This window comes from Phyllobates terribilis, unplaced genomic scaffold, assembly GCF_046119375.1.
Source record: "Phyllobates terribilis strain yellow unplaced genomic scaffold, ASM4611937v1 Scaffold_7__3_contigs__length_470593459, whole genome shotgun sequence".
NCBI lineage: Eukaryota > Metazoa > Chordata > Amphibia > Anura > Dendrobatidae > Phyllobates > Phyllobates terribilis.
Genome location: NW_027362767.1, coordinates 415588950 through 415602599, shown reverse-complemented (window position 1 = coordinate 415602599; position 13650 = coordinate 415588950). Strand labels below are relative to the sequence as shown.

Genomic DNA, 13650 nt, shown 5'->3' with positions numbered 1-13650 from the left:
CTCTGCCCCCTTGTACCCGCAGGATTTTTACAGCCATACTAACTGGGTAGAGCTGGGGAACACAGACGTTCATCCTAATCTCGCTATGCCTGGAAAAGACATTGACTCCATAGCTGAAGGTAATGTTAGACTGCCGTAGTCTCTGCCATCCTTTGCTCTGTCTCTTCCTTTATCTGTGCATTGGTAAGACTCAATAATTCCCCTGCTCGTATATTTGTGACTGTCTATCATATCCTAGCCTATATCGACCACTGTTGATCCCTAGTTTTAAGGAATAAGATCTCGATATGTCTCCCCATGTTCACTCCCACTAACCTGCAGACTTCTTCCGTGACTGTTCCCTCTCTTTCTCTCTTCTCTCAGTCTCTGATCACACCTGTACAGATTGCACTGATGTCTCTTGTCAGAATAACATTGTAGCGGCCATTCAAAAGAGACATCTCCTGACTTCGGGATACTACGGAGTGTCACCTGTGAAGCCTCGAGGTGCGTAGCATGAAATGAGACATCAATTTTTACATTCTGATCTCATATTAAATAATAAGGTTCGGCTGACTTTTATCTACGGCATATGGGCACCTTATCCATGTACATGAACCCTATGCAATGGCCCATGGAGTCTGTGCTATGTGTGCTGCCATACAGTGACTTGCGTAAGTATTCACCCCCCCCCCCCCCCCCCCCCCCGTTGGCATTTTTCGTGTCTTGCTACTTCACAACCTGTAATTTTCACTGTGTTTCTTGAGGGTTTGCATCAGTTCATGTAGAGAACATGTCTACAACTGTGAACATTTGGTTTTCTTTTTATTGTGAAGGAAACAACAAATAGGACAAAATAACTGAAAACTTCAGTGTGCATAACTATTCATCCCCCTAAATTCAGTACTTTGCAGCGCCTCATTTTGCGGCAATTACAGCTGCAAGTCGTTTTGGATAAGTCTCTATGAGCTTTCCACATCTTGCCACTGGGATTTTTGCCCATTCCTCAAGGCAAAACTGCTCCAGCTCCTTTAAGTTAGATGGTTTCCTCTGGTGAACAGCAATCTTCAATCTGACAACAGATTCGCAGTTGGATTAAGATCTGGGCCTTGACTAGGTCACTCCAAAACATTTACACTATTCCCCTTAAACCACTCGAGTGTTGCTTTAGCAGTATGCTTTGGGTCATTGTCTTGTTGGAAGGTGAACCTCCATCGCAGTCTAAAATGACTGACAGACTGAAACAAGTTTTGTTCAAGAATATCCCTGTATTTCACACCATCCATCTTTCCCTAAATTCAGGCCATTTTCCCTGTCACTGCTGCCGAAAAACATCCTTCCAGCATGATGTTGCCACCACCATGTTCCACTGTGGGGATGGTGTTCTAGGGGTGATAAGTTCTGTTGGTTTGGCGCCAGACATAGCGTTTACCTTGGTGGCCAAAAAGTTAAATTTTGGTCTCATGTGACCACGACACCTTACTCCAAACATTTGGGGAGTCTCCCACATGTCTTTTGTCCAACTCAAAAGGAGCCTTACAATTTTGTGTGTAAGTAAAAAAAAAATTTCTGCCTTCTCTTCCATAAAGGCCACCTCTATGGAATGTACGGCTTATTGTGGTCCTATGGACAGATACTCCAGTCTCTGCTTGGGAACTCTGCAGCTCCATCATCGTTACCTTTGGTCTCTGTCTTGCCTATCTGATTAATCCCCTCCTTGCCTGGGACGAGAGTTTTGGTGGGTGCCCTCTCTTGGCAGGCTTGTTGTGGTACCGTGTTCTTTCCATTTGATGATAATGGATTTGATGGTGCTCCTGGGAATCATCTGAGATTGGAATATTTTTTATAACCCAACCCCCTACTTGTACTTCTCCACAACGTTGTCCCTGATTTGTTTGGAGATCTCCTTGGTCTTCATGGTGTTGTTTGGTTAGTGGTGCCTCTTGTTAATGGTGTTGGAGTCTCTGTGGCCTTTCAGAAAAGCTAAAGTGTATATGCTGACAGACATGTGACACTTAGATTGCACACAGGGGGACGTCCTTTCACTAAGCATGGGACTTATGAAGGTTGTAACGTAACAAAATAGGTAAAAAGCCAAGGAGGTGAATACTTTTGCAAGCCTCTGTATGTTGACTTTGAGTCACCGTATTCTTCCTCAGGAAAGAAAAAGCTTCCAGGGGACAGTATTTCTGTGCGCTGACATTCACATTTGAAAGGGGCCGTGTAGTAAAGATGAAAATGGGCCACACATGGTACAGGTTTTGCAACTAGTGCAGAAACATCTGGTGTTTGTTTCATGAGCGACCCTACAGTTTGGGGAGAGGGGAGTCCTGCACAAGATCTTGCCACCCAGTAGGAAAACCGTACTTGTCAACTCGACCAGAAAAGGGAAGACCTAGAAGAGTTAGCAAATCTCCTGGGTGCTGCACACACCTTTAAAACCTTGTCCATGGTCCTGGTTGGTTTGTTGGCGTTATGCCTGGGTGCTTCACACGGAGCTCTGGCGTTCAGCGGTACCTTCAGGGGAAGGAAAAATGGGGTTTTGCGAGGATTTCACCTGTAAAAGCAGGTGTGCAAATAATTTTTCTGTGCCACATTATCAAACCGTCTGCACAACCATTTCCAAAAGTTGGCAAGCATGAGAGAAGATCCAAGGGCGCCATACCAACCACGTGGTCTGCTTCTATGGTGTGCTGAGTCTTTGCTTTTGTAGTATCAGATTTAGTGGAGCATCCCATGAAAACTACAGTATTTACCAATGGCAAGCTATGTCCACGAGCATGTGATCCGTACCACAGATGTCCACAAGATTGCTTGCTAAGGGCCACGCACAGAATATTCGTAGCAGTCTATAGGAATACATTGAGTCTCATGTACATACATAGCTACCAACAGTCCCAAATTTTTCAGCACTGTCACAATTTTTTAGATACAGTCCCGGCAAATTTGGGTCGTGGTTGGCCAGAAAAATGGTGCTGTTTCTGTAAACTCCCACCCCAGAGAGAATAGTCCTGGGAGTTACTGGGGCTAAAATGTCCCTCTTATGTTTGTACAATGAGAAGTTTGCAAATTATCAAGAAAAATGGGGAAAAAATAAAGTCTTGTCTTGGAGTTATATGGGGGTAAAATATTTGTAATATCTGATTCTTCGACTTTCAGTCATTCATCCAGCCTTTGTCTCTGGACATTAGGAAAGTGCAGTCATGGAGGTCCATTTGATGACAGTAGAGAACGCAGCGCCCGAGGTGGTATCAACAAGGACACGGCCACGGCTATATTTTCTCCCCACCATTTTTTACATGAAAAAGCAGCTGAATTGGCTCTAATGGCGACGATTAAATTTCTGAGCGAACTGCGGGGAGAGGTGACTGATCGAGATATGCTGAGGTGAGAGGAGCATCAACCGCACTTATTTCATTAGGTGTAAAGGATTACGTGACCCTAAAGTCGGCCATATATATATATATGTTTCTCTGATTCAGACTCCTGGGAGTTTCTGCCTTCCCAGCTCTGAGCTTTGTCCTGGACACCACCGGCAGTATGGGAGAGGAGATCACATCAGCTCGTCTGCAGTCGCGAAGCATTATCCAGCGGCAGCATCGGACCCTATTGGAGCCAGACTACTACATTTTAGTGCCCTTCAATGACCCAAGTACATTCCTCAGTCCTTCCAATCTCATCCGTTCATATACCAATCATTCTGCAGTAGCGTCATCCAGCCAACCGTGGCCATTTTTCTCTTTAGGCTTTGGCCCTGTCTATAAGACAAGCGACCCTGATGAGTTTTTGAAGGCCCTCGATAGTCTCCATGCTCTTGGTGGAGGAGACGAACCCGAGATGTGTTTATCGGCTCTGCAGGTAGGCGTGTGTAGCCTTCACCCCACCACTACATCTTTGTGTGTTTGTATAGTTTTTAACCATTTTTCATCACCGTCCTCCCCTTCTCTTCAGCTAGCTCTGATCAACACTCCTCCACTTTCCGAAATCTTTGTCTTCACTGACGCTTCCTCCAAAGATGCGCATCTCCAAAGCACTGTGGAGGCTTTAATCCAAGAGAGGAAGATGAAGGTGAGCGATTGATGTTGAGACGGTTGGCCAACTACTTTAATTTTGGGCCTGAAAGGGGTTGTCTGCTCAAACGGTGCTCATTACCTGGGACTTGGATTCTGTAGAAATATCAAAATAAATCATACTCTACTCCTGACACCCTCCTGGATCCAGCGCAGGTCACTCTGTGGAAGAGATGACTGCACCATTCAACCAGCCACCGGACCGCTTCTACTTGTGACCAACTGCAATGGTCAGGTGACTTAAGCTGAACATCATTGGTTGTCTTTTGGATGATGCATGGTTCAAGTCACCAGACCTGACCGCTACAGCCTATCACAAGCCGCAACAGTCCTATGCCAGGTCAAATGGTACTGGCATGGACAACAGAGGAACCTGCACTGGATCCAAGAGGATGACAACTGGTGACTATGACTTCGTTTTACAGAATCCAACCCCTGGACAGCTGCTTTAAAGGGATTTTCACACTAATTAAATTTTTCATCTATCTTTCTGAAATGTCTTATGGCTGGACTAACCCCGAGCCCCCATTCTTCCCACAACCGGTGGGCAGAAGTGCCGTTTGAAAGAAAGCTGTCATGTTTTATCCAGTCCTAGAGATACTCTTTAATAACAATACACTCTCTATTGTCTCTAGGTGTCTTTCCTAATAACAGAGGATCCTTCCCGAACGAGTTCAAGGAGTCGACGGGAGGTTTTACATCCAAACAGATTTGACCTTTACGCTGATTTGGCCTCTGTTTCTGGAGGTCAGATCATCTTCACCAACAACCAAGACATTTCTGAAGTTGCAAAAGTTATAACAGATTCGGCGTACTTTGATGTGGTGAGTAAAGACTGTGAGATCTGAAGAGGTGATCTGCTCCACATTGTAGTATTTCCTTTCTACAGCATGTGCCAATTTATGGTTTGGTTAGGAATGGATCCCTAGTCATATAGCAAGGCTCATTGAAGGGTCGGACATTGACTTATAGAGTAGCTACCTCCAGTAGGTGGCACTAGAGACACCTTTAAAGGGGTTGTTTACCTTTTTATTTTTTTTACTTACATGTGTGTATTTGGGGTTAAAAATCATTTTTGCAATTGGGTTTTAGAAACAATTTTGCACCGTTAGGCTTTTACAGGATCTTTGTTTTCCTAGATGTTCAACTTTGATGTGGTCTGTGGTTATAAATCATCTGAGAGGAGCTCAGGAAAAGACAGATATAACAGTTACAATATCTCACGTCAGACCGCCATAATAGCTCACTGACGGATTCTCAGTTAAGTCATTCCGTGCCCAGCAATCGACAGCACAACATTGCGGCTATAGAAGGCAAAGGGAGCAACATTTTTAATGCAACCTAATTGCAAAAAAAATTAGTTTTAGCCCCAAGGTCATTCATTTAAGTAAGAAAAAATAGTGCTTAAAACTTGACAACCCCTTTAAAAAGATTTCAGATCGTCCTTGGAGATTTGTAATATTTGTAAGCTTGTGTGTAACGGTGTTTTCCGCTGCAGGTCACGCTACTACATGTGCAGACATCGGAGGGAGGCATAGCTCACCACGTTTTTCTAGTGGATGAGTTTCTCCACAACGTCACGCTGTACATAAACGGCAACGTCCGGGAATTCCGCGTACACGATCCGACAGGTAATGGCGCGTCCTGGAGCTGTGACGTGCGCTAGACTACGACTTATGGAGTGTTCACAATTCTCTCTTACCCTTAACTAGGCCGAAAACAAAATGGCCGTCGCCAAACTTATGGCAGATTTACCCGAGTGTTCCTGTCTGATCCTCTGCTGGTGGGAAACTGGACAATTTTTATGAAAACTGTCGAACCCTACAGTGTTCACGTGCAAGGTGAGAAACCTATAAAGCTGGATCTCTTTAACCTTTTATTGACCTAAGACGTAATAGTATGTGCATGGAGCGGGCTCAGGAGCTGAGCCTGCATCATACCAGGCAGATGCCTGCTGTGATATACATAAGGCATCTGCCTGTAACTACAGCAGCCACAGCTTAAATGCCACTGTCAGTCTGATTTAAATGGCCCAATCGCCAGTGCTTTCGGTCGCCGGTTTGCACTGGCTCCCCGCAATGCGATTACGGAGAACCTATGGGTTGTTATGGCCCCGTCTGGCCCTCCTGTGAAGCCTAGCCCATGGGTGGACTTCATAGGAGAACTTCATTTTCACTATATACTGCAATACTATCCTACTGTGGTATATAGTATAAGCGATTGGACGATATAGCAGGTTCAAGTGCCCTAAGGAAACTAAAAAATAGAATAAAAATGAACAAAAATCATGTGAAATAAAAAAAATAACTCCCATTAGTAATAAGTAAAAATATAACCATAATTGGTATTATGTTCATGAAAGTCTGATCTATCAAAGTATAAAATTAATAAACCCAATAAAAAAAAAATTTGAATAGCCAGAATTGCGTTTTTTCGGTCCCCAAAGGGAGTAAGAGGCGATAAAAACATCGTAGCTAAATGATATTAATAAAAGGGTCAGCTCAGGGCACAAAAAAACAAACCCTCACACAACTTCATCGACAGAAAAATTAAAAAGTTACAGACCTCAGAAAATGACGACACAAAAGTAATTTTTTCTTTCCGAATTAAAAAAAAAAAAAACCTCTATAAGTTTGGTATTGCCAATCATGTTCCCGAGTTATTTTTACGTCTCAATAAATATTGTAAAAACAAAACAAAAATAAAACAAATATGGGATTGCATTTTTTTGCGTAATTTCACCACGCTCTGAATTTTTTGCCCATTTTCCAGCAGTGTTAAAATGAAGGTTAAAAAAATAAAACCTCTCATGCTGCTATTTGGACGGAAAAATAAAAATATTTGTGGCTTTTGGAAGAGGCAAAGGAAAAAATAACAATGCAATAAAATGTAAAATCGCCATGTTGGGAAGGGGTTAATAAAACTAGTAGCTACTGAAAATTGCATTTTTTCTTCTTTATTCGGTAGGTCGGAGCTCTGTTGATTTCCTCTTTTATTTTGGGATTCCTATAAATGGGTCTCATCCTGGTCTCTACCAACTCAACAGCCAGCCGGTGGCAGGTAGGTGATGGCGCAGGGTCCTAACCAGGTGTCCTCTCCTAGAACCTCCATACATTCACATATGAGGCCACGGTTCCACAACTTGGGTTTCATACGGAAGGCCTCCATCATTTCCTTCTGCCTTCTCAGGTGGGCCTGCCATCCTGGTGGTTGACGCTATTGGGCTTCCAGACTCGGCAAACCTGAGCCACGTCAGCTTGACCACACGCAATGGGAAGATGCAGACAGCCGAGCTGGAGACGGCCAATCAGGGCGGACTTTTCACAGCCAAAATTAGTGAGATCCCCATTGGGGAGTTTAGCGTTGGTGTGAGAGGTCAGGATGGGCGAGGACTCGAGCTGAAACGGGAGGCACCGCAGCAACTAAGTGCAGCAGAATGCATCGTGGAGGTAAGGTCATTGATTTCATGTTACACTTGAATTCCAGACACTAATTCTTGACCAGAGACGTCTTGTCATATCTTCCAGATGTCCAGTAATACACTTGTGACACCAGGAACGTCTCATCCGATTTCAGTGAAGATCACTAATTTTGGAGAACCTCACTGCTATTCCATCACCATGAGTAATGATGTCAACAAGGACTCTCCTACATTCAGGTGAGCAGGTGGATCTGTCCATATAATATCCTAGTCCGGATATGCTGTATGGAGATCTGTGGCCTCCCTTGGATTAAAACTGATTTTTGCACCAAGCAACTTAAGAACAACAAACTTGGTTCCACCTTTTAAAGTGGTTCTCTGCTTTGGTCAGTGCCTACTTTTTCGAAGGTTCCTTCAACAATAAACTGATCATAAAGTGTCTTTCTGCTCCAACCCACTCCCTAAATAAATCTGTGGCACTGTTTCATTTTTCTGTAGCTTGTACTAAGGAGTGTGAGATTTCAGTATCATCAGGGAGGAGGGACACTGAGGAGTGGTCAGTGAGGTTAGGTAGGCGGAAATTTAGGATCAGAGAGGATGGGCACTGAGAAGCTGTCAATCAGACTAGTTGGACATAGATTCAATAGTAGCAGTGAGGAGGGACACTCAGGAGCGGTTAATCAGATGGAGGGAGATTCACCAGCAGGAGGGAGGAGGGACACTGAGGAACTGTTAATCAGATGGAGGGAGATTCACCAGCAGCAGGGAGGAGGTACACTGAGGAGCTGTTAATTAGATGGAAGGAGATTCACCAGCAGCAGGGAGGAGGGACACTGAGGAACTGTTAATCAGATGGAGGGAGTTTCAACAGGGAAGAGGGACACTGAGGAGTTGTCAATTAGGTGGACAAAGATTGAGTTTAAACTTTTATAAAGGATTTAACAGCCTTTCTATCATGAATTATTATAGTAAGTAGCCTCATCTGGTCTAAGTGATAGATCTTTGATATATCAGTATATGGATTAATGAGCAAATATTGAGCAGCTGAGAGGAGAAACACTGAGATGCTGTCAATCAGGTGGATGGACATTCAATAGCAGCAGGGAGGGGGGACATTGAGGAGTTGTCAGTTAGGTGGACAGAGATTGAGTTTAAACTTTTATAAAGGATTCAACAGCCTTTCTAACATGGATTATCAAAGCAAGTACACCAGACTCATCTGCTTTAAGAACTAGATCTATTTGAAAATGTATGCAGTTTGTATTGTGAAATCTAATGAGAGATCTGCTTTAAATCTAGTCCTTCTTGGTATTTAATTTCTTTCAAAGTTCCTTATCTTTTGTAAATCTTTGACCCGTCACCCATTTGTGACTGTTTTACATGGCCACTAACCTCTGAACCTCTCCTGGCAGGATACAGATGGGGTCTGGAAAATCAGAAGTAAGAAAAATGGAAATCAGGATTCCTGACAACACTGAGGAAAATACCATAATCACAGCGATGGTAAAGGCCAACGTGTGCGGTGGTGGCAGCGGCAACCTCCATCCTCCGTGCTTCACCCACCTTTCATTAATAGTCATCGGAGATAATGAGGTAGGTGATCTCTGCTATCCTGGATGTAACATGTTCTATGTTGCCTTCTCAGTTGATTTCAAAGCCATTTTTTTTTAGCTTGGCCTGAATGGGGTTGTTAAAGGATTAGAAATACTTGATTACTTCTTTCTCAAAACAGCTCCACCCTACTCCACAGGTTTCGCATGGTACTGCAGCTCAGCCTCATTTACTTCAATGTAGTTGATTTACAGTGCCAGACATAGCCAAGAAGCAAACTACGCTGCAAATATATTGCAAATGTTTATATTTAGCTCCTTTTTGGTTAATATATAAATTTAGGCTTTACCTGCACAACATATCACCACAAAGGTATATAACACAGATTTGTCCTTCCTCAACTTTTTTCTAGGTTACTCATATCTCCAGTTGAGTAGTACGAGATGCCCAGCTTAAAAAAAACAAAATATAATTTTGTGATACTCTGTCAGGAGATGTTTTTGCTTTCAGTGTCTATGTTTGGCCATCCATAATACAGAAAATAGACCCTTGGAGCCAGTCTTTTGGCTTTGGTCACTTCCAAGTGGGGATATGATATTCTTTGCTAGACCTTTGAGGACCAGTCATTTTAGGAGCCCATAGTCTTTTCATAATCTTGCATTCATTTGCAAAGGAAAAAGTGGGGCCCCATTCTCCATAGCGGCCCACAGTCCTGAATTTTTCGGATTGTCTTGATTTTTTTTCCTAGTACATTGGGGACTGTCCCGCGTCAAAAAGGGGTGCAGCCTTATTCTATATTTTCTTCCCTATTTGCAGACCTCTACAGCGCCTCCTCCTGTTCAGATTCCGCCATCATATCTCCAGTCCTGCCCCTTGGCTCCCAGTCGCTGCAAGGATCATCACTGGATCGCCATTCTTTTGGTCTCAGACATTAATGGGATTCATTCCGTCCACATTGTGAATGGTTCCGGTACCGCCGAGCATTATTCGGATGCAGGAAATGATGGTGTCGAATACACGTCGGACTGCTGCCACCTGCATGCTGAACTACTGCTTACAAATCACAAGGGGGCGGTGTGGAGTTGCTCACTTTCTGCCCCGGTCACCTCCATGCAGGCCGGACATAAAGCCCATTATTTACTGATCGTACCGCTCCTGCTGATTCTCGCTGTAGGGTTGGGGATATGTTACTTTCAAAAGAAAAGAAATACCAGTTATAACAGCCCAAAGGACTGCAAGAAAGAATCATGTTGATGACTGGGAAAATTTAGGTGCAAAGAAAAATAAATTCTTGGCACCGGGAATGAAAGGCACAAATGATAAGTAAGGTGCACAGAAATTTTGGTCTGAATTGGACCAAAATTCTATACTGATTAATTTCCTTGTATGTCCCACGATAAAGAGCTCCGAATTCCCTGCATAGATAGAGAGTTGAATACATTTCTTTCTGACAGCAGCCACCACTAGGGGGAGCTCACTGCCTACTGTGTATACAGTGAACTCAATAATAACACAACAAGTGTAGATTCTCATGTGCCCTCTATTGGGGGGATACAAGAGTAAGATTTGGAAAAATGGAGATCAAACTGCTAAAAAGATATATTATAAGTTAATCAACATACCACCTAACATTAAAAAAAAAAAAAATGTGAAAAATTATTTTCTGCTGGTGAAGGTGATTGACCCTCCAATCCAGGGATAAAATTTGACATGTGATGGGGTATAAGGATCAAATTGGGTGTCTTTCTTTCGTGCCCCTTCTGCCATGAAGCTACAGTTAGGGGTTGTCCACCTTTTTTTTTTCTTTTAACTCAAGTGTATGTATTAGGTGCAAAAAATATTTTTGCAATTGGATTTATTAAAAATTTTGTATCGTTTTGGCTCTTACAGGCTCTTTGCCTTTCTGCACATTCAACTTTGATGTGGTCTGTGGTCATAAATCAGAGAGGAGCTCAGAAAAAGACAGATAAAAGAATCACAAACTCTCCCTTCAAATAATCATAGCTCGTTTTGCAGCCAGCAATAGATGCAACACACAGGCTATAGAAGGCAAAATTTGTCCAGAAACCCAATTGTAAAAATTAATTTTTAGCTCAAATACATGCATTTCAGTAAAAAAAATAAAAAGGTAGACAACCCCTTTAAGCTCCCCTTTATGTGGTCACAAAATGGCCATTCACTTTTTAGTGTACCCATCGGTAGTCTGAGGCCAACCCAGACTGGACAGACTGTTGTCATCAGCGCTCAAGTGGACAACCCGAAATCGCCGGATGTAATGAGAAATGGTGCAAAATTGGGGGTAAAATGTAACAGGAGCCCATATACCCCTGAAGGAGCTGTAACAGCGGCCATATTGGTTGTCACCCTTGTTTCCCAGAGGCAGAAAAGGATGAATCCAGTTCCAGTGGGTGATAACATTTTTGATGATTTGATCGGAACTGACGGTAGCACTTCCGGTTTTGTACAATTAGGCGTTCGGCCATGTTGCATTGTTCTGTAGATGTAAGAAAACGTAAACCGTGTATGGAGTCGTTAGAAGATGTCAGATTTTTAGGATCTCCGTGTGTGAACAGTGAGGTTAGTCGTTAATGGCACAGATTTTGTATGGATATTGTGATATTTTGGTTCACATCGTGAAATTTAGTTTTGTAATATTCCTTTAAGTACTTGGTGTTTCAATTCATGGCCATTTTTAAGAGGCGGAAACTGTGCAAAATTCGGACATGTTTTCATTCTTTGACGGCAAACAGAGCTTTTGAAAAATGGAGATGGATTGAACCACTCAGGGCAGATTGATTAATTCTGTCTGAATGAGAAACTGTGTGGCCTGTAGCAACCAATCAGAGCTCAGCTTTCATTTTATAAAGAGCTCTGGTAAAATGAGAGCTGCGCTGTGATTGGTTGCTAGGGGGCAACACATACAGATCCTCATTTCGACAGCTTTCCTAAATCTGCCTTTCAAGTATATAAAAAATTAGAAAGATTTATGTACATAAAACTGGAAAAAGGCCTTTAGTTATGTGCTAACAAGTGTCAAGGACCTCAATTTTTTAGGATACAAATGAATAATTCAAGTTGTACATAGTATCGTGCCCATGTCAGAATTTACTTGCCAAGATAAATGCAGCTTAAAAGATACTACAAACCTGAAAAGTTAAAAAACTGATGAAGTACAACTACTATAATGGAGTACAGTGACCCCCAGAACATTGGAGATCACAATGGCTTTTAGGCTGTCAGATAATACAATGTCCCCTGGCTCACCAGGAATTATAGCTGCCACTAGACCACCAGGAAAGAAGCTCTGGGAACCTGTCGGAGATGTCAATGAATTGACAACCTTGAAGCTCTTGCATAGCTACCGATGGTCCCCAATTTGCCGTGACCATCTTGATTTTTCGAATATAATCCTATCGATCATATTTGGGTCTATCCCTGGTCAAAAAGAATTGGGATATGGGCAAACCCCACCCAAAAGTGGGCAGCCTCCCTCTAATTGAAGGCGTTCTTAGGCAGAACTTTAACGTTGTTTATCTAGAGCAGGGATGTCAAACTCAAACACACAGAGGGCCAAAATGAAAAACGTGGACAGACCAGTATACAGTATAATGGGCCCGACATAGTCCTCTATGCAGAATAATGGGCCCGACATAGTCCTCCATACAGAATAATGAGCCCCACATAGTCCTCCATACAGAATAATGGGCCCCACATAGTGCTCCATACAGTATAATGGGCCCCATATAGTCCTTCATATAGAATAATGAGCCCCACATAGTCCTCCATGCAGGAAAATGGGCCCGACATAGTCCTCCATTCAGAATAATGGGCCCGGAAATAGTCCTCCATGCAGAATAATGGGCTCGACATAGTCCTCCATACAGAATAATGAGCCCCACATAGTTCTCCATACAGAATGAGCCCCACGTAGTTCTCCATACAGAATAATGGCCCCACGTAGTCCTCCATACAGAATAATGAACCCCATGTAGTCCCCCATACAGTATAATGGGCCCCACATAGTCCTCCATACAGAATAATGGGCCCCACATAGTCCTCCATACAGAATAATGAGCCCCACATAGTCCTCCATACAGAATAATGGGCCCCATATAGTCCTCCATACAGTATAATGGCCCCACATAGTGCTCCATACAGAATAATGGCCCCACAGAGTCCTCCTTACAGAATAATGAGCCCCACATAGTCCTCCATACAGAATAATGGCCCCACATAGTCCTCCATACAGTATAATGGCCCCACATAGGGGTGCCAGTTCTGGTGTCATGGGCCAAATATAATCACCCTGCAGGCCAGATTTGGCTCACGGGCCAGAGTTTGACATGTATGATCTAGAGTGTTGTTTAGGCCCTGTTTCAAAAACCAAGATGGGTTTTGATGATATGGGCTTCGAATAGGAAAACCGAGAAAATGGGGCTAATTGTTTACCTAAATACCCTCCCAGAGTGGCTCGTTAGTGCCCACCCTGTCCCAGCACGTACCACCATGGCCTGCAGTATAACAAGGCCACATGGAGCCAATTGATGCACATTTGTAGCGCTGATCAGATAGTGAAACTTGAAGCATGGAACTAGAGAAGTCTTGAGTCGATTCTCAGGACCCGGTCCA

The 13650-nt window shown here is 43.2% G+C and overlaps 1 protein-coding gene across 3 annotated transcripts in view; it reads left to right on the top strand.

Annotated features, from left to right (window-relative positions):
• The window catches only part of VWA7 (von Willebrand factor A domain containing 7), a 41686-nt gene extending 28738 nt beyond the window's left edge, over nucleotides 1-12948 (top strand). For all 3 annotated transcript variants that reach the window (XM_073641746.1, XM_073641748.1, XM_073641747.1), the window contains exons 4-17: nucleotides 23-119; nucleotides 364-486; nucleotides 3171-3366; nucleotides 3462-3631; nucleotides 3725-3837; nucleotides 3931-4047; nucleotides 4685-4873; nucleotides 5548-5680; nucleotides 5762-5890; nucleotides 7017-7109; nucleotides 7239-7498; nucleotides 7577-7707; nucleotides 8883-9063; nucleotides 9838-12948. In XM_073641746.1, coding sequence (XP_073497847.1) covers nucleotides 23-119; nucleotides 364-486; nucleotides 3171-3366; nucleotides 3462-3631; nucleotides 3725-3837; nucleotides 3931-4047; nucleotides 4685-4873; nucleotides 5548-5680; nucleotides 5762-5890; nucleotides 7017-7109; nucleotides 7239-7498; nucleotides 7577-7707; nucleotides 8883-9063; nucleotides 9838-10275 — 2370 coding nt within the window. In that variant the 3' untranslated portion in view covers nucleotides 10276-12948. The remainder of the gene's footprint in view (nucleotides 1-22; nucleotides 120-363; nucleotides 487-3170; nucleotides 3367-3461; nucleotides 3632-3724; nucleotides 3838-3930; nucleotides 4048-4684; nucleotides 4874-5547; nucleotides 5681-5761; nucleotides 5891-7016; nucleotides 7110-7238; nucleotides 7499-7576; nucleotides 7708-8882; nucleotides 9064-9837) is intronic.
• Nucleotides 12949-13650: the final 702 nt, after the last annotated feature.